Source organism: Motacilla alba, chromosome 23 (assembly GCF_015832195.1).
Source record: "Motacilla alba alba isolate MOTALB_02 chromosome 23, Motacilla_alba_V1.0_pri, whole genome shotgun sequence".
Taxonomy (NCBI): domain Eukaryota; kingdom Metazoa; phylum Chordata; class Aves; order Passeriformes; family Motacillidae; genus Motacilla; species Motacilla alba.
The window spans coordinates 6,547,606-6,571,396 of record NC_052038.1 but is presented as its reverse complement, the minus strand read 5'-3'; the positions used below and the strand labels follow the sequence as shown (position 1 = coordinate 6,571,396).

Below are 23,791 nucleotides of genomic sequence, written 5' to 3'. Positions count from 1 at the left end.
GGGTCAGGGCTGCCTGCAGGCACTGTATGCCCCAGCACCCATCTGCGCCCACCCTTCGGAACCCCCAACCCCGGTCCCAGGGTGGTGGGTGCCCAGGGTGGGTGGGTGCTCTGGGAGCTGCCAGTGGGACCCAGAGAGGACCCCAAACACCCCTGGCGCTGATGGGTGCCGCACTTCAGAGGAGGGCAGGGTGCTGGCAGGGGATGAGGTGTGGGGAGGAGGAGGAGGGAGCACCCCGCGTGCTTTGGGGTCCGTGACGCTGAATTAGAGGGGATGTGGAGGTCGGGCGGAGGGGTGAAGGCGGAGGGACCCCCCGCGTGGCGCGGGGAGGAGGTGGCCACTGGGGGCTGGCTGGGGAACACGGAAACCCTGGGCGAGCGCCTGCCAGGAAGCTGTCACTGGAGGGGATTTTCCATTGGTGTCAGCAGGCGCAGGACGGGCTGGGGGAACTCGTGGGGCGGGGGTTGGGGGCGCCTGGGAGGGGACCGGGGGGTGCTAGGGCCGGGGCGCGGAGGGGACAGGCTCCCCGATGGCCCGGGGGTGGGGGGGTTGGTGCCACGGGGAGCTGCACCCCCGTGGTGCCCCCGGATGGGCGGGAACAGGGCAGGAAAACCACCACGGTGTGCGAGTGTGCGAGGGAGAGGCGGCGCCACGGCGTCCCCGTGTGCGACACGAGGGGACACCCCCCGTGCCACTCGGGGGGGGCGGGTAGGGCACCCCTGCAGTGGAAGGGCAGCTGTGCCCACGGGCCACGGGTGACAGCGGGAGCCGGACACGTCCCCAGGCCCGTGTGGGGGGACTTAGGGCCACCCCAAACCTTGGCAGCGCCCCGCGGTGCCCGAGGAGCCCCGAGGCGGTGGGGCAGCAGGGAGGACGCCCCGTCCCCAGCGCCGCCGCCGCGGGCGGCTGGGCACGGCGCCCCGGCGGGGTGGGAGGCGTCGGGCCAGCGTGTCCCCATCTGTGTGGCGGCTGTGTCCCTGCCGCCTGCCTGTCTCCCGGTGGCATCTCCGGCCCCACCCTGACGTCTGGGTGGCCTCGGAGCCGGGCACCAAACCACGTCCGTGTCCTGCGGGGCCATCCCTCCATCCCCCCGCCGCCACGCCGATGCCAAGACGGCCCCTCCGCGCCCGCCCTGTGCCAGCGCTGCGGGTCGGGGCTGGGTGCCAGCAGCCTCGGGGAGCTATGGGGGGCTTGGGGCGCCTGCAGCCCCCTGCGCGCTCATGCTGCCGCCCCACGGCACCCTTCCCAGCAAAGGGGAGCCCTGTCTGGGGGGAGTGGGGGAGGTGGGAGGGCATCCTGCCGGGCTGGACGGAGCAGCCGGCGCCGGTGGAAGGTGTCCCTGCCCGTGGCAGGGGGCTGGAAGGAGATGAGCTTTAAGGTCCCTTCCAACCCAAACCATTCCATGATTCTGATTCCTCTCGCCGCCAACCTCCGTCAAGCCTGAAACCGTTAAACTAATTAAAGCTTTGCAGCAGCAGGATTAAGCCCGGGCAGGGGAGGTGGGAGCCCAGGTAGTCGATTAGTTCACCAGGCGAGGATATTGGATTTCTGCGAGGCGAGTCAGCAGTCTTCGGGGGCTGTTATCTTTGCAGGGCTGCGGGGTCAGGAGGTGGGAAGCGGAGGTGACTGCAATCTCGCCCGCTTCATCCCCCCGCTCTTCATCCTCACCCCCCCGGCCTCGCCGCAGCACCCGGTCTGGCCGGCTCCCCCCCGCCCGCGGCGCCCATCTCTATCTCTCCTTCTCCCTCCGTCCCTCCTCGCTTGTGTGGTCTCGGCTGGTGTTTTGTAACCAGGGAGGAGAAAAAAAAAATTAAAAGAAATTAAAAAAAAAAAAAGAGGGGAAAATAAAAAAATAAGGAAAAAGGCCCTACCCCTGGCGAGGAAGCCAGGAATGGCGAGGTCCGGAGAGCCTAATGGGAAACATGTGGCGGCTGCCTGGGGCTGAGCGGGGAGGTGAAAGTGAGCGCGGCGGCGCGGCGAACATCCCGGTGCGCCCCGGAGCCCCCCCGCCGCTCCCCCCGCCCCGGAGCCCCCGTCCCGGAGCCCCCTCCCCGGAGCCCCCTCCCCGGCCCTGCCGGCTCCACCTGCGCTCCCCACGCGGTGTGTGGGTGCCGGGGGTGCAGGTGGTCCCCGCTCTGCGGGGCGGTTCGCGCGGGGCGAGGGCGGAGTTGCGGCGCCCGGAGTGTCCCCCGCGTGTCCCGGGACGCGTGTCCCCCGTGGCGCCGGGGGCAGGAGCCGGACACCGGTGCCGTGGGGTCAGAGCCGCGACGGGGGCAGCCTGCGGCAGCCGGGGTGAAGGTGGGCGAGGGCGCCCGCGCGGAACGGGGGCGATGGCGTGTCCAGAGACCCCCACAGCCCGGCGGGGACCCACGGGCGTCCCGCAGGGTTTGCCGAAGCAGCCGCAGCTCCGTGCGCCACGGGGGACGGCGGCGCAGAGCTGGGGGTGGCATCCCGACACCCCCGGACACCCCCGGACACCCCCGGACACCCCTGGACACCCCGAGCCTCCCCTGGAGCCGCGCGCAGCCCCTGCAGCGGGACCAGCTCTCGGCGGCTGTTCTGGAAAACCTCCCGTTTGTTTCCTTCCTGCCTGCCTCCCCTCCGACAGCTCCCTGGGCACACCAGCAGCCTCAGCGGAGACGAGACCGGTCTTTCTAGCACATATTTTCCTGCTCCACATAGCCCTTGGTGTAACTTTACACCGAGGTGCCCGCAGCTCCGCGGTGCCAGCGCTGCGCCCAAAGGCTGGCGGGGAGACGGGGAAAGGGGGGGATGCGGATGGACTGACAGGTTTGAATTCTCTTCCCCTGCCTTGTTGATAAGTTGTCACGCTAATCCAGACACCGGGAAGAGCCTGGATCACGCCGAGCGGCTGCGTGTGTGTGTCTGCGGGTGTGTGCTGGGGGAGGGAGCCAACCGGCAGGGATTCACACGCGGCGCTGGGGAGGGAAAACAGGCGGACGCGCTGGCACGGGGGGATCGGAGGGGCTGAGGGGCTCCACCGCGCACCCTGTGCCACACGGGCAGCGGCTGGGGGCGCCTCTGCAGGACAGCGGGGGGCCAGAGCTCTCTGCACACGCGTGTGCCATGTGCACATCCATGCGGATGAGCCTTCAGCCCGGTGCGGAGATGCTCCCCTTCGTACGGGCAGCCCCCGCTTCAAGGCATGGACACGGTGGGGAGGAAAGGGTTGTCCTGCCCCAAAACGCCACCCCGGGCATCCCGTGATGGGGCTCAGGGCACAGCGGGGGTGTCCCCGTGGGCTGTGGCTTCGAGGAGGAGGCGTCAAGGGGAGGCCCGCGTTGTGCCCAGCCCCGCGGCCACCCGCGGCAGCGGGCCCGGGGTGCTCCCAGGGGAGGGGCCGCTGGGCTGACGTGCGGGGGTCTCTCTCGAGCAGATGGGAGCTCGGTCGGCTGCCAGCCCCTCGCACTGGAGAACGGTGCCAGCCCGCCAGCCGAGTGGTTCCCGCGTGCCCAGGGCTCCGGCCCCCGCCAGCCCGGCAGCGACGGCGTCAGCAGGAGCTTCCGAGTGAACCTGCACTGCAAACACCCCCGGAACAGGTACCTGGGGGCCTCCCCCCAAAAAGGGGGCGCGGCACCAAGGCGGGCTGGCGGCGCATCTTGCTGCCCATGTTCCGTCTGTCCCTGTCCGGGAGATGCAGGGCGAGGGGGATCCCCGGCTCTGCGCAGCCTCCCGGCTTGGGATTTTGGGGTGAACAGAGGGGCTGCAGCCCCTGTGCAGTGGGCACGGGGTGCTCGGCACCCATCCGTGAGTGCCCGAGCCACCCCACCACAACTCTCGCTGTACTCCCTTCCCAAGAGGGGAAACTGAGGCAGGCGCCGCCGAGGGGCGTCCCGGCGAGGGCAGGGGTGGCCCCGGGCAGTGTCCCCGCGGGTGGCGGCTGCAGCGGTGCTCGGGGTGGCCGCGGGAGGGTGGGAGCGGGGGGGATGTGGGGTGGGATGTGCTGAGCCCCTCCTCGGGCGAAGCCCCCCCGCGTGTCCGAGCGCGGCTCGCCGGGGACACCTAGTGGCAGCGCCACCGCAGGACCCCCGCCCCCCCGCCCCACGGAGGGGGTGCTGGGCATGGGGGGGGGGCGTAAACCTGTCCCCTCTGTCCCCCTCTTTGCCTCCCGCTCTTTGCCCGTGCCCCGCAGCCCCGACGCCACGGTGATGGGCGGCCGTGGGAGGATCAGCCCCCGTCCCGTGGAGGGACTGGCTCGGGGTGGTGGGCGCTTCAGTGAGCCCCCCCCGTGTGGGGCTGACCCGCACACCCCTTCCTTTGCAGAGAGCTCAAGTGCAATAGCAGGAGCAGCAGCAAAGCCGAGGGTAAGTTCCAGCCCCAGGCCTCCCCGCAGACACCCCAACTCTGCCCCCAGGGTGGGGTGGGAAAAGCCAGACCGGGACCCTCGCCCCTCTTCACCGGGGAGGGGGAGCGTGCCTGAGTCTGGCACGAGTGGTCCTGGTGTGGGGAGGACACCCAGCCCCCTGCTGCTGAGCTGGGGAAGGCATCCAGTCCCCCCAAGGCCCCGTTCTCCCAGCTGCGAGCAGGGCTGTCACGTTCCTGCGGTGCCAGTCGGGTCCTTGCTGCTGACAGGGCAGAGGGAGCTGGGGGATGGATATGGGGACCTCATCCCTGAGAACGGGGGGTTGGAGTGGGGCTCTGCTGCCCGTTCTTGGCTGGCAGTGCCTGTGGAGCCTCACTGTCCCCCTCTCTGCCGCCCGTAGGTCCTGGTGCCACCTTCCCTGACCCCCATGTCAGCAACTGCTCGGCCAAGCGGCACGCGGGGGAGGAGGAGGCCAGGATGCGCGTGAAGCCCCCGGGCCCAGTGGTAACGACCAGCGTTGTGCGTGGCTCGCCCGACTACGTCCGAGAGCCCAAATTCTACCCGCCGGGACACCCGGTGCAGCGGCCCCCCCGCCTGCCCGGCCGAGAAGGCGTTGTCCTGCAGCGTGCTCAGCTTCCCTGAGGGGTCGTGCCCCGCGCTCGGCCGGGAGCACCAGGCAGGCTCGCTGCTGCACGGCGACCCGGCCGACCGCTGCCAGAGCGTCCACGGGGGCACCAAGGCGGCCGAGGACCTGCTGGGCTGTGCCGGGGAGCCCCGGATCCTGGGGGGCAGCGCGGAGGAGGCATCTGCCCGCGATCGGGCGCCCAAAACCTTCCCCAACGCGACACTGGCCTCAGGCCGCTGCAACGTAGACAGCATCCTCGCCTTGCTCCGGAGCAAGTGCGGCAACGGGCACATCAACCTCCACCCTGTGGTGCAGCTCATCGACATCATGAAGGACCTCAACCGCCTCTCTGAGGACCTCAAGAACAGCGGGGTGCACCTGGACTGCGGCAGCCTCCGTGGCGGCGGCGGAGCTCACGAGGACAGCCGCCTCCTGCCCGCTGACCGTGACCTCCAGTACAGCTTCTTCTCCTCACCCTCCCTGGCCAACAGCATCCGCAGCCCCGAGGAGCGGGGCGTGCTCCTCAAGTCCGACCCGTCGCGGCACCCACGGCCCCCGGCGCGTGACGGGGAGGCCGACGGAGGCGGGGGGAGCACCCCGCAGCCCCCAGGACACAGTGTGGGTGTGGGGGATGTCTCCAAGGCTCCGGCGGATGAAGCTGGCTGCTCCCAGCCCGATGCCAGCGATTACTCGGAACTGGCCGAGGCGGACATCCTGAACGAGCTGGCCTCCCTGGCGTGCCCGGGGACGCAGCTGCTGGAGTCGCAGGCGATGGAGCCGCAGCCCCAGCTGCTGCCAGCCCAAGAGCTGGACTCCCAATCCCGGCTGTTGGATTCCCAGTCCCTGGAGTCACAGCCCCAGCTGCTTGATTCGCAGAGCCTGGAGCCGCTGCCAGAGTCGCTGGAGCTGCAAAACCTGGAGCCGTTGGGGCTGCAGTCACTGGAGCCGCTCTCTGAGTCTCTGGAGCTGCAGTCGCTGGAGCCTCTGTCCGAGTCGCTGGAGCTGCAGTCACTGGAGCCACTGGCGGAGCCTCTGGGGCTGCAGACCCTGGAGCCACTGCCCGGAGCCCTGGAGCCCCCACTGCTGCCCACCGAGCCCTCGCTGCTGGAGCCGCAGCCGCTGGGAACCGTCTCGGAGCTGCTGGAGGCGCAGCCGGGCACTGGGGACCCTCTGCGGCCCCACGGGCTGCAGCCCCGGCTCGGGGGGTGTCCCCTGAGCACTATGGTGAAGCGGGGCCCCTGTGGGGGCCGGGGGGCTGGGCGGTGTGGCGAAGACCACCGCAAGTACGCCCTGCGCCGGACTGATAAGCCAAAGATGCTGTGCCGCCGGAGGAGGGCGGGGCGAGGGCGCCGGGTGGACATCACCCCTGAGAGCCACGTCCTGTCCCCCCTCACCCTGCCCGCCGAGATGCCCCCCGGGCCCGAGGAGCCTGACACCCCAGTGCTGAGCCCCCCACCGCCACCGCCTCCCGCCACGCTGGACCCCAACGAGATGCCCAAAGCCCCCACAGCAGGGAAGAAGAGCAAGTGCCGGGGGGTGAGGAAGATGGTGGTGAAGATGGCCAAGATCCCCGTGTCCTTGGGGAGGAGGAACAAGACCACCTACAAGGTGTCATCGCTCAGCAGCAACTTGAACCTGGAGGGGAAGGAGCTGGCAGCCAGCAGCTCCATGGAGCCCACGCCGCTGCTCAAGATGAAGAACAATGGGCGCAACGTGGTCGTGGTGTTCCCCCCCGGCGAGATGCCCATTATCCTGAAGCGCAAGCGGGGCCGGCCTCCCAAAAACCTGCTGCTGGGCCAAGCCAAGCCCAAGGAGCCCACGCCGGAAGTGAAGAAGAGGAGGAGGAGGAAGCAGAAGCTGGCCTCACCCCAGCCCTCCTACATCGCGGACACCAATGACAGCAAAGCCGACTACTCGGACGTGTTGGCCAAGTTGGCCTTCCTGAACCGACAGAGCCAGTGCTCGGGGCGCTGCTCCCCGCCCCGCTGCTGGACCCCCAGCGAGCCCGAGTCCATCCACCAAGCCCCCGACACCCAGAGCATCTCCCACTTCCTGCACCGTGTCCAGGGCTTCCGCCGGCGCGGCGGCAAGGCGGGGGGCTTCGGTGGGCGCGGGGGGAGCCACGCCGCCCGCGCCGCACGCTGCTCCTTCAGCGATTTCTTTGAGGGCATCGGGAAGAAGAAGAAAGCCCCCACTGCCCTCCACGCTGACCCCGTGCACCCCCGCAAGCGCGGCCGGCTGGAGCCCGACCCCGTGGGCAAGCCCAAGCGGAAGCGACGGGCGCGCAAGAACGGGGCGCTGTTCCCCGAACCCAGCTCGGGGCAGAGCTTCGGGGACGGCCCCGCCGCAGAGTGGGGCGGGGGGGGAGAAGGGCAGCCCCTGGGCCCCCCACCACGGCCACCCGGGCGGCCAGGCTGGACGCAACGGTGGCTACCAAGGGGCCGAGGCGAGACCCTTCCATGCTGCGGGGCTGGAGTCGGGCTCCTCCGGCCGCCCCGGTTTCTACGCCAGCGGCGCGCCGTCCTCGCAGACAGAGGCCGGTCCGGAGCGGCACAGCCTCTTCACCGGCTACTTCCGCTCCTTGCTGGACTCGGATGACTCCTCCGACCTGCTGGACTTCGCCCTCTCCGCGTCCCGCTCTGAGTCCCGTAAATCGGCGGCTGCCTACACGGCGCCCCCGGCCGCGCTGCCCGGCCAGCGGGGCATGGCTGCCTACTCGGCCCGCGGTGGCAAAGTGGCGGCGGCCAACCCCGGCGCCGAAGCCTTCCATGCGGCCATGCAGGGCCGGCCAGCCTTCCCGCCCGGCCGCGCCTCCGGCGGCTACGGGGTGGCCCAAGGCTCGTCAGAGTGCCGGGGCACCGAGTCCTTCCCCAAGCTGGCCCCGCCGTCGGCCGTGTCCCGGTCACCCACGGCTCACCCGGCGGCCAGTGGCACCCCTGGCTACTCCCCGTACGGCAGCTACGGCAGCGCCGGGCAGAGCGTGGCGCCCGCCAGCGTGTTCCCACCGGGAAAGCAGTACCCATCGGCACAGGACTGCCCCAACAGCAAGGACTGCAGCTTCGCCTACGGCAGCGGCAGCAGCCTCCCGTCCTCGCCCAGCAGTGCCCACAGTGCCGGCTACGCGCCGCCGACAGCCGGTCCCAGTTTGCCGCTGGGAAAAGCCGCCTTCTTCAACAGTGCCGAGCAGGGGGGGCAGTTCTCCAGCGCCGCGCACACCCCCCTGCGCTGCGACAGCCGGGCCAGCACCGTCTCGCCTGGCGGCTACATGGTGCCCAAGGGGTCAGCATCCTTCCAGCCCTCACCCGAAAATTGCCGGCAGTTCCCCAGCGCCGCGCCGTGGGCCTTCCGGCAAGGCTACAGTGGGTTGGATTGGAGCTCAGAAGCCTTCAGCCAGCTCTACAACCCGGGCTTCGAGTGCCACCTCAATGAACCCAACGTCATCCTGGACATCTCCAACTACACCCCGCAGAAAGCCAAGCAGCAGACGGTCTCGGAGACCTTCTCGGAGTCCTCCTCTGACAGCACCCAGTTCAACCAGCCGGCTGGTTACCGGCGCGCCAACAGCGAGGCGTCCTCCAGCGAGGGCCAGTCCAGCCTCTCCAGCCTGGAGAAGCTGATGATGGACTGGAATGAGGCATCCTCTGCCCCTGGCTACAACTGGAACCAGAGCGTCCTCTTCCAGAGTAACTCCAAGCCTGGGCGAGGCCGACGGAAGAAGGTGGATATGTTCGACACCTCCCACCTGAGCTTCTCCTCCTCTTCCTCTTCTTCCTCCGTGTACCCCTCCAAGAGGAACACGGGACCCCGGCAGCCCCGGGGTTCCCGAGGGGCTTGTGCCTCCAAGAAGGAGAGGGGGACGGGCAAAGCCAAGTTCCCCACCAAGTCACAGGCGGTGAACCCCCTCTTCCAGGACAGCACGGACCTGGGCTTGGACTACTACAGCGGGGACAGCAGCATGTCCCCCCTGCCCTCCCAGTCCCGGGGCTTCGGGGTGGGGGAGCGGGACCCCTGTGACTACACCGGCCCCTACTCCATGAACCCCTCCACCCCCTCGGATGGGACCTTTGTCCAGGGGTTCCAGAGCGACTCCCCCGGTTTGGGGCAGCCAGATTTGGAGAGCAAGCACTTCCCTGCCCTCCCACACCAGCTGGCGGCCCCCGGCCAGCAGACTGTGTTCGAGGCCGGTTTGCAGAAAGCCTTCTCGCCCAACTGCTCCCCGACCTTGGCCTTCAAGGAGGACCTCCGGGCAGGCGGCATGCGAAAGCTGCCCGCCTGCGACTCGCTCAAACACAGCATGCAGGGGGGGGCCCTGCCACACGCCCCACACCTGGCTTGCCGCGACCTCCCCATGCCTCAAGCGCACTATGACTCCCCCAGTTGCAAAAACCCCCCGTACTGGTATTCCCCCAACGCCAGCACCCGCAGCCCTTCCTACGATGGCAAGGCGGGGGCTGGCATGCTGGTAGACTTCATGGGCAGGACGGACCCCCCGTGTCTGAACCCCCACTTGAGCAGCCCAAGCAGCACCCACCCCTCCAAGGGCGAGAAGGAGCCCTTGGAGATGTCCCGGGCTCACCACCGAGGACCCTACGCTTGTCCCTTGATCAATGACTTGAACATCTCCCCCGTACCGAGAGACTCAATGTTGCAGCTGCAGGACAACTACAGGTACCCCAGTTTTGCACCCCAAGGACACCCCGTCATGGCCCCCACCCAGAAGAGCGGGTTTTTGGGACCCATGGTAGAGCAACAACACCCTGAGGACACTTTTACGGTCACCTCATTGTAGTGTCTGCTGACGTGCCAACGGGACAACGAGGTTTTGTTACAGGGTAGGTGGGGGAGAACCTGGGAGTGAGGGTGGCAGAAGGGGACACAGGGGACCCTCAGGGCCCTTCTCATCGTGTCCCCCTCTCTCTCCATGTTGTGTTTCTCTTTCAGAGGTAATTTAGCCAGCACTTTTTTCTGGAACACTTTTCAAGTTCTGTATTTAACTGGGATTGGAACCGTTTGTTTGTTTTCTTAAAAAAAAAAAAAAAAAGAAAGAAAAAAAAAGAAAGAAAAAAATGAGAAAAAAAAGGAAAAAAAAAGGAGAAAAAAAAAGATAAAAAAAGATAAAAAATAAGTGAAACAAAAGGAAAAAATTAATAATAATGGATGAAGAGAGAAACCCCCCGTTTTTCCCCCTCCGCACTCAAACCCGCTCCGCCTGCCAACCTCCGGCTCTGCTTTCCGGACTGCCGCCCCCCGCGCCCCGCAGCAGGACAATCGGACGGACGGACGGACGGACAGAGCGCAGGCCCGGCGCAGGGGCGCGGGCAGGGAGGGCAGGAGGGGATCTGGGGGTCAGCGCTGGGAGCCCCCTGCCCGCAGCCCGGCCGGGGACCCCTGGGCCGCCCCGGGGGAGGCTGTTTGGGGATCCTTTTCTTTTCTTGTCCCTCCCCGCCCGCTGGAGGCCACGGGGCTGCTCTTGCCGGACGGACGGACGGACAGCGATGGGTGCTGGTGAAGCGCTGACCCCCACCAGGCTCCGGCAGCGTCGCCAGCGGGGCTCGGAGACGCCGCCGTCACCAGGTGAGTGCCAGGTGTGTTCCCCGCCCCGGCAGGGTGTGCCGGTGCTCCGTGCTCTGCTGACCCCCCTGCCCCCACCTCAGGGTGCCCCCGGCGCCTTCTGGACTGCGAGCACTTGGCCCGGGTGTTGTCCCACCCGGCGTCACCCTGGGGACCCTGTCTGGGGGTGGCTGGAGCCTGGGCGTGGGGTGCAGGAGCCAGGCTGTGCCCGGGGTGTGGGGTGCCCCAGAGCCCCTGTTCGGGTGCCATGTGGGGCCTGCAGGAGCCGGGAGCCCCAGGAGCCTGGGGGTGGGGTGCAGGAGCCAGGCTGTGCCGGGCTGGGGGTGTGGGGTGCCCCAGAGCCCCTGTTCGGGTGCCACATGGGGCCTGCAGGAGCCGGGAGCCCCAGGAGCCTGGGCGTGGGGTGCAGGAGCCAGGCTGTGCCCGGGGTGTGGGGTGCCCCAGAGCCCCTGTTCGGGTGCCACGTGGGGCCTGCAGGAGCCGGGAGCCCCAGGAGCCTGGGGGTGGGGTGCAGGAGCCAGGCTGTGCCGGGCTGGGGGTGTGGGGTGCCCCAGAGCCCCTGTTCGGGTGCCACGTGGGGCCTGCAGGAGCCGGGAGCCCCGGGCATGGGGGTGCCAGGCAAGGATGAGCAGGAGCCCAGACTGCAGGGCTGGGTGGGAAGGACCCGGATCCCCTGGGACATGGGTGCCACACTGGGGTGAGCAGGACTGAGACCCCCAAGCGCTGGGGTGCCACACTGGGGTGAACAGGACCTCAGAGCCCTGAGTGTTGGGGTGCCAGATTTGGGGAGCAGGACCCCGGTCCCTGGGTCTGGGGGTGCCAGAGCCCAGCTCGGGGGGTGCTGGTGGCCGGGGGTGGGCAGGCACCCCAGGGTGGGACCCTCACTCCTCTCTCCCTCTCCCCCCAGCCCCAGCACCCGCAGCCCTGCGCCCCCCGCCCGTCCCGGCCGCCGGAGCAGAGCAGAGGAGAGCAGAGCAGAGGAGAGGAGAGGAGGGGGCTGCCTCCAGAGGGGACCCCGCCCCGCCGCCCCCGCTTCGCCCCCGGCCCCGCCTCGGCCGTGGCGCCGGCGCCGCGTTCTCTCTCTCCTCCCAGCCAGAAGCAGAGGGACTCTTTTAAGTTTTATTTTTTATTTGATTAATTTTCATTTTCTGCACAAAACCAGCAATTGTAAATACTTTTGAAGAAAAGAAGTTAAAAAAAAAAATGTTTAAGGATAAAAAAAAAAAAATTTAAAAAGCTGAAAAATCACAAAAAAAAAAAAAAACAGAGAGAGAGAATCATGCACCGGAGGGAGAATCCAAAAACGACGGAGAACAGGCCTAGAGCATCCAGGAGGTGAATATGCAGCAGAAAAGAGCAAAAACCCCCCCAGTATGCACTGAGAAAAAATTTATTTACAGATTGAGCAACAAAAAAAAAAAAAAAAAAGAAAAAAGTGACAATAACCTATTTATTGTATATAATGTTTTATTATAAATCGTGTCTTGTATATTGCATTCTGTACATCTGCTGTGGTTTTGTGGTGTGCAACTTCCGCATGGGTTCCTTGGGTTTCCGTTGCCTTTTTTTTAATAATTCAATGATGATTTGAGTTTTATTTTTATTATTATTCTGAAGAACGAAGGCGGGTTTTTGATTTTTTTGTTGGGTTTTTTGGTTTGCTTTTTTTTTTCTTTTTTTTTTGGCAGTACACACCCAAAGATCCAAATTTGTATAAAAACAAAAAGGAGTTTAAAAAAAAAAAAAAAAAAAGAAGAAAAAAAAACTTTAAAAAAAAGGAAAAAAAATAAGGACTAAATCAATCACAGACCCTCTTGGTGGGGAGGGGGAGCAGGGGGCTGGGGTAAAGGGGGGTCCCTTTGCCAGGGTCCCCAAGGTGGTGGCGGTGGCGAGCTCAGGGTGTGGGTGCGTGTGTGGGTGCCAGGTGGGCTTTGGGGTCCTCTCCTCCCACAAATTCCCTGTGTGTCCCCCCCTCCCCGAGAGTTTGGCAGTCTCTGTACAGCTCTGTGGGTTGTGCAAAAAAAAAGAGAAAACACACACACACACACACACAAAGAGAAGAAAACCACCCCAAAATGGATAAAAAAGGCAAAATTCACAAAAAAAAAAAAGGAAAAAAAAAGGGAAAACTACCCAAATTTGGTCAAATACCCCCTCCTTCCCCCACCCCCCCAGCTGCCCTGTGCAGTGCTTGTGCTGCCCTGGCCAGAGGGGCCCCCCCGTGAGCCCCCCCGGCCCCCGCTTTGCCCCTCAAACGGTCTTTTTGTGTTATTTAGGAAGGAATTTTTAATAGGCACTTTTTTTATATTAAAAAGAAACCTATATATTGAGCGATGCCCGCTGCTTTCTTGCTTCTCTTTTTTGGGGGAGCGCGGCCTGGCTGTGCCGGGGTTGGAGGGACGCTGACCCTCCCTGGATTCCGGGGGGCACGCCAGGGTCTGCCCCCAGAGAGCTGAGTTTTGGCAGCGATCGGGATGCGGTGCCGCCCCGCCGCTGCTCCCCGGGGACGGGGGCACTGGCGGCCCGGGGGACGCTGCCAGGGCTCGGGGGCACTTTGGGGACCCACGGGGGCTGTGCGGGCAGGAGGGGTGCCCACCTGGCACCGGGGGGGACGGGGCACAGGGGCACAGGCGACTTCCAGGGGTGGAGGGGAGAGGAGCCAGCGCCGGGAAGGAGCAGAGAGAGGAGGAGAATAAGGAGCAAACAAACGCGATTCAGAAATGCACCAACCTCCCCTGGGCAGGGCAGGGCAGCAGCTCCGGGCGAGGAGAGGGGGCCGGGGGCGGTGGGGGGCGCAGGGAGCGCTGTGGGGAGAGGGGAGCGGTGCCAGCGGGGAGTTTGGGGGGCCGGGGAGCAGGGGTTGCCATGGAGAGGAACACGCGGCGCATACTGATGGGTGGGGCAGCGGGGGGGCCGGGCGAGATGCTGAGGGGGTGGGGGGACGCTGAGGGACCCCCTCTTTGCTGGGGTTGGCTGCTGGCGAGGGTGGGATGAGGGTTGTAGCCCCCTCCTTCCCACCGTCCCCGCACAGGGTGACAGGGCTGGGGGAAACGGGGCCCAGCAGGGGCACCCCGATGTTGTGCTTCCAGCCTGCTGGGCACCAAATGTGCCCTGACTGTGACAGAACGGGGGAAACTGAGGCACGGGAGCAGGCTGGGGGGGGTCCAGCCATCCGTGGTGCCGTGCCTGCATCCAGCACCCATCCCAAGGTGCTGAACCCCACTCTGGCTCCTCCATGAGCCCCCCAGCTGGTCTTTTGGGGGTCCATGACCCTCATTCCCTGCTTGGCTCCAGTATGGTGCTTCCCACGAGCATCAAATTCACTCTTTCCTGCCCCATTTTTCCTGTCTCCCATTTCAGTCGCAACAAGCAGCACCGAGGGACGATGAAAACTCCCCCAGCAGGTAAATCCCCCCAGGAAGCATCACCTGGCTCACCAGAGCCCCGCCGGGTATGACTGGCTGCGTGGACCACAGCTGGATTTCACTTATTTTATTATTTTTTGTCTTTTTTCAAAGCCTCAATTATATCTCTCAAGCAGCGTGAGCCTGAAAATCCTCGTGATGGGGCTGATTGTTGGGGATTGATCAGCACAGCCCAGCATCGCCTGGGTTTGCTGGGGGAAAGGAGGAAAGAGCTCAAAATTCGGGGGGAAATGATTGTTTTGCTATTTTCTTACTTGTTTCGCATGGATTTTTGGAAGGTTTCTGGGAGCTGCGTTTGGGAGCAGCCAGGGTGAGTCCGGCATGGCCGCGTGGTGCGCAGGGATGTGGGGTGAGCCAGGTCCTGGTGCCTGGCTGTGCCTCGGGATGGAAATGATGGTTTTAATTAAGCAGCTCTGCTGGGAGGAGGGTTCTGGCCTCTCAGGATGCTGCAGCTTGGAGACCAGGGATGCTGCAGGACCATGGGATGAGGGATGCTCCACGCCAGAGGGGTCCAGGGCTGGGCCAGCACGGAGCCAGAGCGCTGACCACTGCATCCATGGGGAAGAAGGATGCAGGGACGCTCGGAGGGCTGTGCCAGGATCCGGCCCCCACCTGGCAAAGGCAGCTCTGCCTCCATTGCCGCTGCCTCCATCCCCTTGGGCACACGGCAGGAATTCCCCCCTGCCCCTGCCTTGCCCCTGCCCATCCCCCGGGGCCGGAGCCGGGGGCATTCCCGCTGCCGGGATTGTGTGTGCGGGGCACGGCGCTGTGCACGGCTGCACACGTGTTGCGCACCCCCGTGCCCCATGGCCGGGCACGGGGAGCCCCTGGCCGGCGGGTGCGGGTGCCAGGCTCCCCGCCAGGGCCGCGTCCCCCGCGGCAGGCAGGGCAGCGGCGGGAGCCGCCCTCGCCCCGCGGGGCTGGAGCCGCCGGGAGCTGCGGACACCCCCTTCTCCTTCAAATTAATGGCTGTGCCGTGAAGAAAATTGAAGCCATTATTCTTCGCTCGCATCCTTTATACCCACCAACTTCAACCACTTGACATGCTAATCACAGCTAACGAGGGAGGGAGGCGATTTCCCACGTCAGACCCGCAATCCAGCGGAGCCGGCTCCGTGTCGGGGGCACCGGCACCCCCCGAGCGGCCCCTCCGCCCCGGCCCGGCCCTTCCCGCAGCCCCCCGCCGCCGGCAGCCCCTCCGGCCCCACGGAGCCCCCCGGGGCGGTGTCACCCCGGGCCGCTGCGGTCCCGCAGCCCGGCACCGCCGGGATGGGTGCGCGGTGCCGCCGGTGCTGCCCCGCCGCAGGACCGGCCCTGCGGGGCCCAGCTGGGGCTCCAGAGCGGCCCTGCCGTTCCCAGAGGAGCGGCCGGGCCCGTGGAAGGCGCTTGCGAGCCCCGGGTGCCCGTGCCCGCCGCCCTCCTGCCGCCCTGCCGGGTCCGGCCGAGCCCCTGCGCCCGCCTGCCCACCCGGGGCTGGATCCAGCCCAGCCTCCAGCCGGGCAGAAAGCTCTGGAGTCCATTAACATTCCCCGGAGCGATCTAATCCCCCTCTCTGCCCTGGCTCTGGCTTCCACTTGGGTTTTAATCAAGCCCAGCCTGGCGCCTCGGGAGCGGGGGCGGGTGGCACCCAGCGCGGCACATGGGTGCTGCTGGCCCCGGCGTGGCTGCCAGCGAGAGGGGCAGCCGGGGGCAGCCTGCTCGCAGGGGTCTCCACTCTCCGGTAATTTTAAAAGGCATTTTGGAGCCAGAGGAGCTGAGCTCAGCAGAGCCAGGGCCAGCAAAGCCAGGGAATAAAAGCACAGGCGGTTGCAGGGTTGTTATTAATATTTGCTGGATGGTGCTGGAGGGAGGGCTCGGCACCCGGGGGGAAATGGCAGGCTGGGGTCCCGGGGAGGGGAGTGGCATCTGGCAGCTGCGTGCACGGGCTCCTTCCCAGCCCCCCAGAGATGGGTGGGGGGCACAGGGTCCGTGCCAGCACTCCTGGGGACTCAGCTGGGGCTGAGGTGACGCTCCCCGCACCAACATCCCTAAAACAGGCACTGGGGCTCAGCTGGGGGGTCGTGGGGGCTGCAGGACCCCCAGGGTGCCTCCCTGGGGACAAGGAGGGTGCAGGGGGGACACCCCTGGCATTGTCCCTGGGCGGCTCAGGGGCACCTGGGGTGCTCAGCGAAGCCTCCTGGGGCTTTGCCACTTCCCTGCTGCGAAGGAGGTGGGAGCTGAGCGGGCAGAGCCTCCAGGGGCGCCTTGGGCTGAGTCTGGGGGCTCTGCAGGGTCACGATGGCCTCGCCGAGAGGGAAGGAGCCAGGAGCGGCGCTGGATCCTCCCAGGATGGCAGTGGGGCTGGACGGGGGGGTCTGGGGGTGGTGGGAGAGGCAGCACACGCGGTTTTGGGGGGCAAGGTGAGAGCCAAAGCGTTTGTTTTTCCGGGGGCCCCGGGTGTGAGTTATCAGCAGCGGCAGAAGCGCGGTGCTTCCCGGCCGGGAGTTCACGCGGCTCCTCGGGGAGGGATTAAGGGGATTATATTATTATTTGTTATCACTGAGGGGGGGAGGAAAAAGAAGAAACCTCCATGGCTGGGAACTCTGCCTAATCTGTGCACAGATTAGCTTCCTGCCTCCGACCGGCCGGGATGGGCTCCCCTGCGCCCGTCCCAGCGGCAGCGGGAGCCCCGTGGGGGGACACGGGGTCGTGGGGAGGGACACTGCCGCAGGGGTGACGAGAGCCACCCCAAAGGCTCTCAGTGAGGGTGAGCTCACGGCCGCAGCCGAGGTTTTCCATCTCCTCTGGCTGCGGTGAGGGGATCTTGGATGGTTTGGGGGGATCTTGGCAGGCTCAGAGGGAGCTGGAGCTGAGCTTGGCAGCACCGGCAGGGGATTTGTGCCTCCCTCAGCAGTGGGATGAGGGCAAGAGCCCCCAGTGCCATCCCAGCATCCCCAGAGGATGGGGACAAGCTCAGCCCTGCGCTGCTCCCTGCGCACCCTGAGCATCCCCTGCGCAGGGGTCTCTGGTGGCCTGGGGATGGAGATGCCCCTGGGCACCCGGTGCAGAGGGGTCCCTTGTCCTGCTCCATGGGTGCAGGCTGTCACACCACAAGGCAGGGGAGGTGTGGGGCCACCCTGGATGCTCTGGGAGCTGGTGCAGTCATCTCAGGAGATGCAGCTATTTCCTGCCCCCTCTTTCAGCCCCCATCTCTACCTGCAGGGCCGGGAGACCCCCAGGACAGCCGTACACACGCACATCTTGAATTTTCCTTCCCCAAACCCCAGTTCCCAGCAAGCAGGGGCCGAGCCAGGCTCGCACATGGGGTGCAGGCACTGGGACAGCCCCTCTCCAATTTTCCCTTGCCTGGAGCCTGCAGCCACCACCCCAGCACAAAAAGCCCATCATTAGAGCCCCTTCCACACACCCCATCCGCTGATGGACCCACGATTTCCTTTAGTCTTTTATTTACACTTTATTGCTCTTGTTTTTGCACTGGCAAAGCGCTGCTGGAGAGCACAGAAATCCTTCAGATCTCGGCTGGCAGCAGAGCTCTGCCTAATCATAGTCATTATCTGGAAGCAGGTAATGGGCATCTTTCCCATGTTAATTTGAAAACAGAATCAGCGAGAGCAGGACACCGGGGACGGAGCATGTTCCCAGCACCAGCCACTCCCTTTGGGTGGTTTTTGGGTGGCTTCGTGGACGTTGGGGTGTGGGTTTGGGATGGGGGAACACAGAAACCCAGGCAGAATCACATGCCAAGCCTCGTGGCTCAATAAATCAGGCAGGAAAGGGGCTGCTGGCCGGAATCCCGCATGAATGGAGCCTGTCCTTGCTGCCACAGCAATAAAATCCCCCGGCCTTGTTTTTTTGGCGGGGAGGAGGATGATGGTGGCTCTCCCTCCTCCCCGCGCCACCGTCAGAACTTGCCCCCGTGGCTGGGTCCCTCGCTAACAAGGACTCGTCCCTTTTATCCCCAGCGGCAGGAGGGGATGGGGATGGAGGTGAGAGGCGAGGATTTCTCCCGGGGCCGGGAGGGGAAGGCTGGGTGGCGTTGGAGTTTCTTTTGCTGAGATACCATTAACGAGTGAGCAAAGGTTGCGGAGTCTCCATGGAGACAAGACAGCAAGAGAAGGGAGCGGGTGTGCGCTGGGTGAGAGCTGATTAGTAAATGTCAGCGGCACAGCCACTGCCCGCGCCACGCTGGCGCAGGGACGCGCCGGGCACCCCACACCGGGCACCTCCTGAGGGTCCCGGGCACACCGGGCACCCCGGGCACCTCCTGAGTGCCCCGAGCATCCTGGGCACCTCCTCTGCATCCCAGACACTCCGGGCATCTCCTGAGTGTCCCCGGCATCTGGGACACACCAGGCACCTCCGGAGCATCCCGGACACCCCAGGGCATCCCACGCATCCCGTCCGTCCTGTGTGCCCGTCAGTCGCAGCACGGGTCTCCCGGGTATCCCACACACCCCTCCCATGCCATGGACCCAGGTGTCCTGTGCAGCACAGGTACTCCGTGGGAGCATCCCAGGCACCCCGTGTGCACCATTTCATCCTGGTGTTCCCCACATCCCGGGCATCCCGGGCACCCCAGGCACCCTGTGTGCACCATTTCATCCCGGTGTTCCCTGCATCCCCAGCACCCCGTGCATCCTGTGAGCCCCATTCCACCCTGTGTCCTAGTGCCCCCCAGGTCCGTGGGAATCAGGGATGCAGGAGCAGCCTTGGGAGCACGTTTCCAAAGCATCCTCACAGCTCTGGTGCTCACAGCCCTGGCTCCTTTCCCACAGGGAGCAGGGATGCAGCTGCGCCTGCTGGGATAGGGGCAGTTGGCCAGGGAAGAGACATCCAAGGCTTCAACAAGCTGCCATCTCCTCCCTCCCGTGGAGAATGTCCCCTTTCCCAGCTCCTGAAGCTCGCAGAGAAAGGATGAGGCTGGACCTCCTGGACCCCACCTGGTTCTCAGCAGAATCCAAGCCCACACTGAGGGAATCGGGGCTGGCATGAGGCACTGATTCGTGCCGGGGTCTGCCTGGGGTTATCGAGGGCTTGGACATGGCTGGAGGCCACCTGGGAGGGAGGTGGGAGGCAGGAGCAGCCTGGCTGCCCTTCCCCGTGCCCTGGAGCATCATTCAGCTCCAGCAGAACACAGCAAAGCACCGGGCAGGCAAGAGCACCAGGCACAAAAGTGTCGGGGGGCACGGCAGAGGAGGGGGGCTGGATCCTGCAGTTTAGCAGGTTTTATTCAGCAGCTATAAACAGAGCAGGAGAGATAAAGGTTGCAGTGCAGATACAGATTAGGTAGGTCCCTTGAGGCTGTGACACCTTGAGATAGAGGCAGATCTTCAAGGGAACGGCTCGCTGGCAGCTTGGAAAACACGGAGCTGAGCGGCCTCCAGCAGCACCTCAGCCCCTGGCCCGCAGCCACGGGGGAGAACCGGGGCTGCTGGGGCAGGGTGGGGGCAGAATCCCGGGTACCCCACCCGTCCCTCGTGCCCCACTGCATCCCGGGCACCCTGGGCATGCCGTGTGCCCCGTGCATCCCAGGCACCCCAGGTACCCATGCAGCCCAGGTGTCCTGTGCACCCCAGGTGCCCCAGGTACCCCATCCACCCCGTGTGTCCCATCTCATCCTGCCGGGACGCACACGGGGCAGCAGGGAGCAGCAGGAAGCGCTGACCATCCTGCAGAGCTGGGACTCACGGAGGAAAGGGATGCCAAAACCAGGCAAGGAAAGCTGTTTGGGTGTGTCTGTGTGTCCATCTGTCCCAGCAGGACGCGGAGGGACCCCGGGGCAGGCGCAGGCTGTGCCTCAGGGCGGAGGAGGCAGGGACACGAGGGACAGGCACGGCTCCCACCGGGGTGACCCCGGGTGCTGGCTCTGCCATCACTGGATTTGTTTGCTTCCTGGAGGTGATTTACTCCCTGTGGTTTGGTTTAAAGCAGGAGCAGAGCAGGGAAGAGATGGATGTCTGTGCCAGTGCCCTTCATCCCGCTCCCTCTTCCCCATCGAGCCCCCAGGCTCGGCTTGATCAGGCAGGAGGCAGGATCCAAGATCCAGGGGCACCAGCACAAGCATGGAATGCCAGGTGGGGGCATTTCTCATCGGATCTCTGCTCCTGCAGCTTCTGGAGGGCATCAGCATCCCCCCGGCTCTGCGAGGACCAGGATGGGTTGCAGGATGCTGGAAGTGCTCAGTGCCACACCGGGCAGGGCTCGCAGCACCCTGGGCTAGTCAAGGGTGTCCCAGCCCCTGAGCTTTCCCCAGGCCACGGCAGGGCTGTGCCTCTGCTGCGCTGGACACCGGGCAGGAACAGGGCTGTGACCCCACGTGCTGCCCTGTCCCTGTGGGCACGCAGCAGGGGCTGTTCCCGTGTCCCCAGCAGCGCCGTTCGCTCCTCCAGGCTCCTTTAATAATCTCTGACTCCTTCCCAGCCTCATCAAGCCATGGGGAGAAATCCCTGGGAGCAAAGCCAGCATCACCGGGGGTTCCAGCGGCCATCGCCCCTGCCTGGCCAGCCAGGAGGGCAGGGGGCTGTCCCCACGCCCGGCTCGGGGACCCCCGTGACGGGAACCTGCTTTGGGGGCTGGGGACACCCTCCCCGGCAGGGGCTGCAGGCGGGCCGGGGGCCCTGGAGTCGCGGCAGGACGGGCAGCTGCAGGCTCCGGTCCCAGTGCCAGCCCAGCACCGTCCCCGTCACCTGCACCCCCTGGCCAGCCCCTGCCTCTCCCCAGGGCCCCGGCCCTCCCGCCCTTCTCCTGCAGGCCTGGCCCCTGACCCCACACGCCTCGTCCCACAACTCCCACCCCGACCCCAAACCCCAGGGCCCAAACCCCAGAGCCCAGAGCCCAAATCCCAGAGCCGAAATCCCAGAGCCCAAACCCCAGAGCCCAGAGCCCAAATCCCAGAGCCCAAATCCCAGCTCCCAGATCCTACACTCCAAACCCCAGAGCCCAGACCCTAGACTCCAAATCTCAAATCCCAGACCCCAGACCCCAAATCCCACACTCCAGACCCCAAATCCCACACTCCAGACCCCAGACTCTAGACTCCAAATCTCAAATTCCAGACCCCAGACCCCAAATCCCACACTCCAGACCCCGCAGCCCGCAGCCCGCAGCCCGGCGCGGCCCGGCCCGCCGTGACACCCCCGCTCCCCCAGGTGGAACTTTCCTCGCGGGGCGGGAGACCATAGAGGCGAAAGGCTGCACTAAAGCGGAGTTCTCCGGGGGAGGTGCGGAAGTGACAGAGACCCCCTTTCCTCCGATGCCACTCGGAAGAATACCAAGTTCTGGCTTTCATAAACAAACAGAAATATTTTTAATGTGTCGTAATTGTGATTGGTGGCGCGGTTCTCCGCTTTGTTCTGCAATCTGTCCCCAGACAGCCCAGGGTTCTCCCCGTCCATTGTCCCTCATAGTACACTCCTAAATTACTCTTTTTGCGCGGCCGGCTTGGGTGCGGTTCTTCTGCTGCTCCAGCTCCGTACGAAAGTGGCGTAGGACGGTTTTGATGGACAGAGAGCCGCAGCCAATGGCGCGGCAGCATCTGCGGGCGGGCAGCCAATGGCGCGGCGGCGCGGCGGCCGACGGAGGCGGGGCGGGGGCCCGGCCGGGCAGGGAGGGGGAGCCGTGGAATGGCGGACGGGCGGGCCGGCCCGCCCTGGTGGTAGTGAGACCGGGGGCGCGGAGGGGACAGCCGCGGACAGGGTGAGTGCGAGAGGGGCGAGCGGGCCTCCCCAGCCCTCCCTCCGGGATGCTCTTCCCGGGAGAAGGCGGCAGAGACGCCGGAGTGGGCCGCAAGGCCCTTGCCAAATAGTGAATGATGCGGTTAAAGCGGGCGGTGTTTCCTGCCACATAGTGAGCCCGTGCCGCCGCGTCCCGGGCGGGGGTCCCGGGGCTCTGTCCCGCTCCGGGGCTCCGTCCCCGGCCTGGCACTGCCCCTGCCCCTCCCGGAGGCCGCGGTGCGGTGCGGGGTGTGTAGCCGGGCCGGGCTGCCCGGGGGGAATCGGGGCGTAGGGGCCGGCTGCCCGGGGATGCTCCGAGCCCCGTGCTGGGTCACGGAAAGGTCTGAGAGAGCCTGCGGGGCTCTGCCGGGGCCTGGCCGGTGTCTGCTGCCCTGGGACTGTCCTGCAGGCCTGGCCGGTGCCTGCTGTCCCGGGATTGTCCCGGGCTTGTCCTGGGATTGTCCCGAGGCCTGGCCGGTGCCTGCTGTCCCGGGATTGTCCCGGGGCCTGGCCGGTGCCTGCTGTCCCGGGATTGTCCCGGGCTTGTCCTGGGATTGTCCTGCAGGCCTGCCCAGCGGGGAGCGCTGGGGGTCCCAGGAAGCCAGGGGTGCTGCAGGGTCCCTTCGAGGGGGAGCAGCGGGGTCCCTCCCTTTCCTGACATTTGCTGCCTGAGTGTGACACTGGGACTGTGCAAGCCTGTCGTGTCCGTGTCCAGTCAGTCTGGGTGGCAGCTGGGTGCCTCATTGAGGGAAACCTCTGTGTCCTGCCTGGGCTGCAGCCCCACTGCTGGGTGCACCCCTCGATCTGTCTGGGGACACTTTGAGGTACGTGTGTCACCCCCTCGTCTGTGAACCATGCACAGCACATCAAATACAGAACTCCGTGAAGTGACGCCCTGTGGGTGCTGTAGCATGCTCGGGGAAATGAAATGGGCTGGTTGTTTTTTTTCCCCCCTGAAAGAACACTTGGGGTGTGGTTGGGTAGTTCGGGTTCGTGCACTGACCTCCTGGTGGCCTCGGACCGTGTTTCTTCTAGAGAAGAAATAAGTTACTGGGGAACGTCCTTGTGGTTGTGTTGGGGTTGCTTTGGGATACAGGTAGTCTGGAGAAAGGTGAGGGTGGCAGCTTCTCCCTCTAAGCTGTCACTTGACTTCAAGGACCTTCCTGTGGTAGGATTTTTTATTTCCCTGTCAGAATTTCACATTTGGCCTTGCTGTTTTGCTTTCTTTAGAAGCAACAACAGGATTGGGCACCTCTCCACAGGTCAGAGCACTGGTGGGGCTGAGGGATGTGCTAATGCTGGGAGTTCAGCACTAGCAAGCACGGAAAGCCTTAAATCTTTCAGCACTGCAGATGCTGGTGGACATGAGATTCTATTAATAATGATTAAAAAAACTTCTGTAAAATACATCAGCTGCAGGCAGAGTCGTAATTGATGGGGCCCTCTGTAACCCTCACACTTTTGTGTCCTTCCTGAAGACTCGTGAGAGGGAGGAGTTGAAATGAAAGGATGTTGGGAGCCAGCTGAGGGGTACGGATGTGCTTCCCTGAGACAAAACCGACGCAGTAATACTGCTTTTATGGAATCACGGAATGGTTTGGAGTGGAAGGCACCTTAAAGACTCTGATTCCACCCCTGCCACGGGCAGGGACACGTTCCCCAGGCTGGGAAGTCCCTCTCTGTGGGAAGCACCGAGCCTGGGTCACATGAGGAGGGGCAGGAGTTTTGTTTTCCACCCGTTTTCTGCATCTGCAGAATCAGTGGCTGCTGAACAGGAATCTGAGCTGCAGGAATCGGGAACGCTGCCTTGCGACACTTTTCGTTCTGATTTGTCCCTTCCTGACCTTGAGTGGGTTTTGCCATAGAAACCAGCTCGTGGTTGAGTCCCAGACTGAGTTAAAAACAAACCAGAGCCGACATCTCCCCACGAGGGCACGGCCAGCGTGTCCAGAGGGACTTGGAGTGCCCCTGGCCCCCAGAGCCGAGCAGGAGCCTTATCCCAGCCCTGGGGCAGAGCTCAGCACGCACACAGTCCTGGGCACCTGGGGGGTTTATTTCTTTTTAAGGAAGGTGCTTCAAAACGTGAAGTTTGAGTGGCAGAGCGTGGCCTGAGCCTGCCAGAGCTGCCTGGCAC

The 23,791-nt window shown here is 65.0% G+C and overlaps 2 protein-coding genes across 2 annotated transcripts in view; both read left to right on the top strand.

Annotated features, from left to right (window-relative positions):
• The window catches only part of AHDC1 (AT-hook DNA binding motif containing 1), a 50,994-nt gene extending 38,143 nt beyond the window's left edge, over positions 1 to 12,851 (top strand). Inside the window, 7 exon segments of the mRNA XM_038160735.1 lie at positions 3,398 to 3,560; positions 4,285 to 4,325; positions 4,725 to 4,909; positions 4,911 to 7,304; positions 7,306 to 9,781; positions 9,891 to 10,523; positions 11,428 to 12,851. Coding sequence (XP_038016663.1) covers positions 4,802 to 4,909; positions 4,911 to 7,304; positions 7,306 to 9,738 — 4,935 coding nt within the window. The 5' untranslated portion in view covers positions 3,398 to 3,560; positions 4,285 to 4,325; positions 4,725 to 4,801 and the 3' untranslated portion in view covers positions 9,739 to 9,781; positions 9,891 to 10,523; positions 11,428 to 12,851.
• Positions 12,852 to 21,526: 8,675 nt separating this feature from the next.
• The window catches only part of WASF2 (WASP family member 2), a 28,077-nt gene continuing 25,812 nt past the window's right edge, over positions 21,527 to 23,791 (top strand). The window contains 1 exon segment of the mRNA XM_038160725.1: positions 21,527 to 21,640. The gene's annotated coding sequence lies outside the window, so the exon portion shown is untranslated.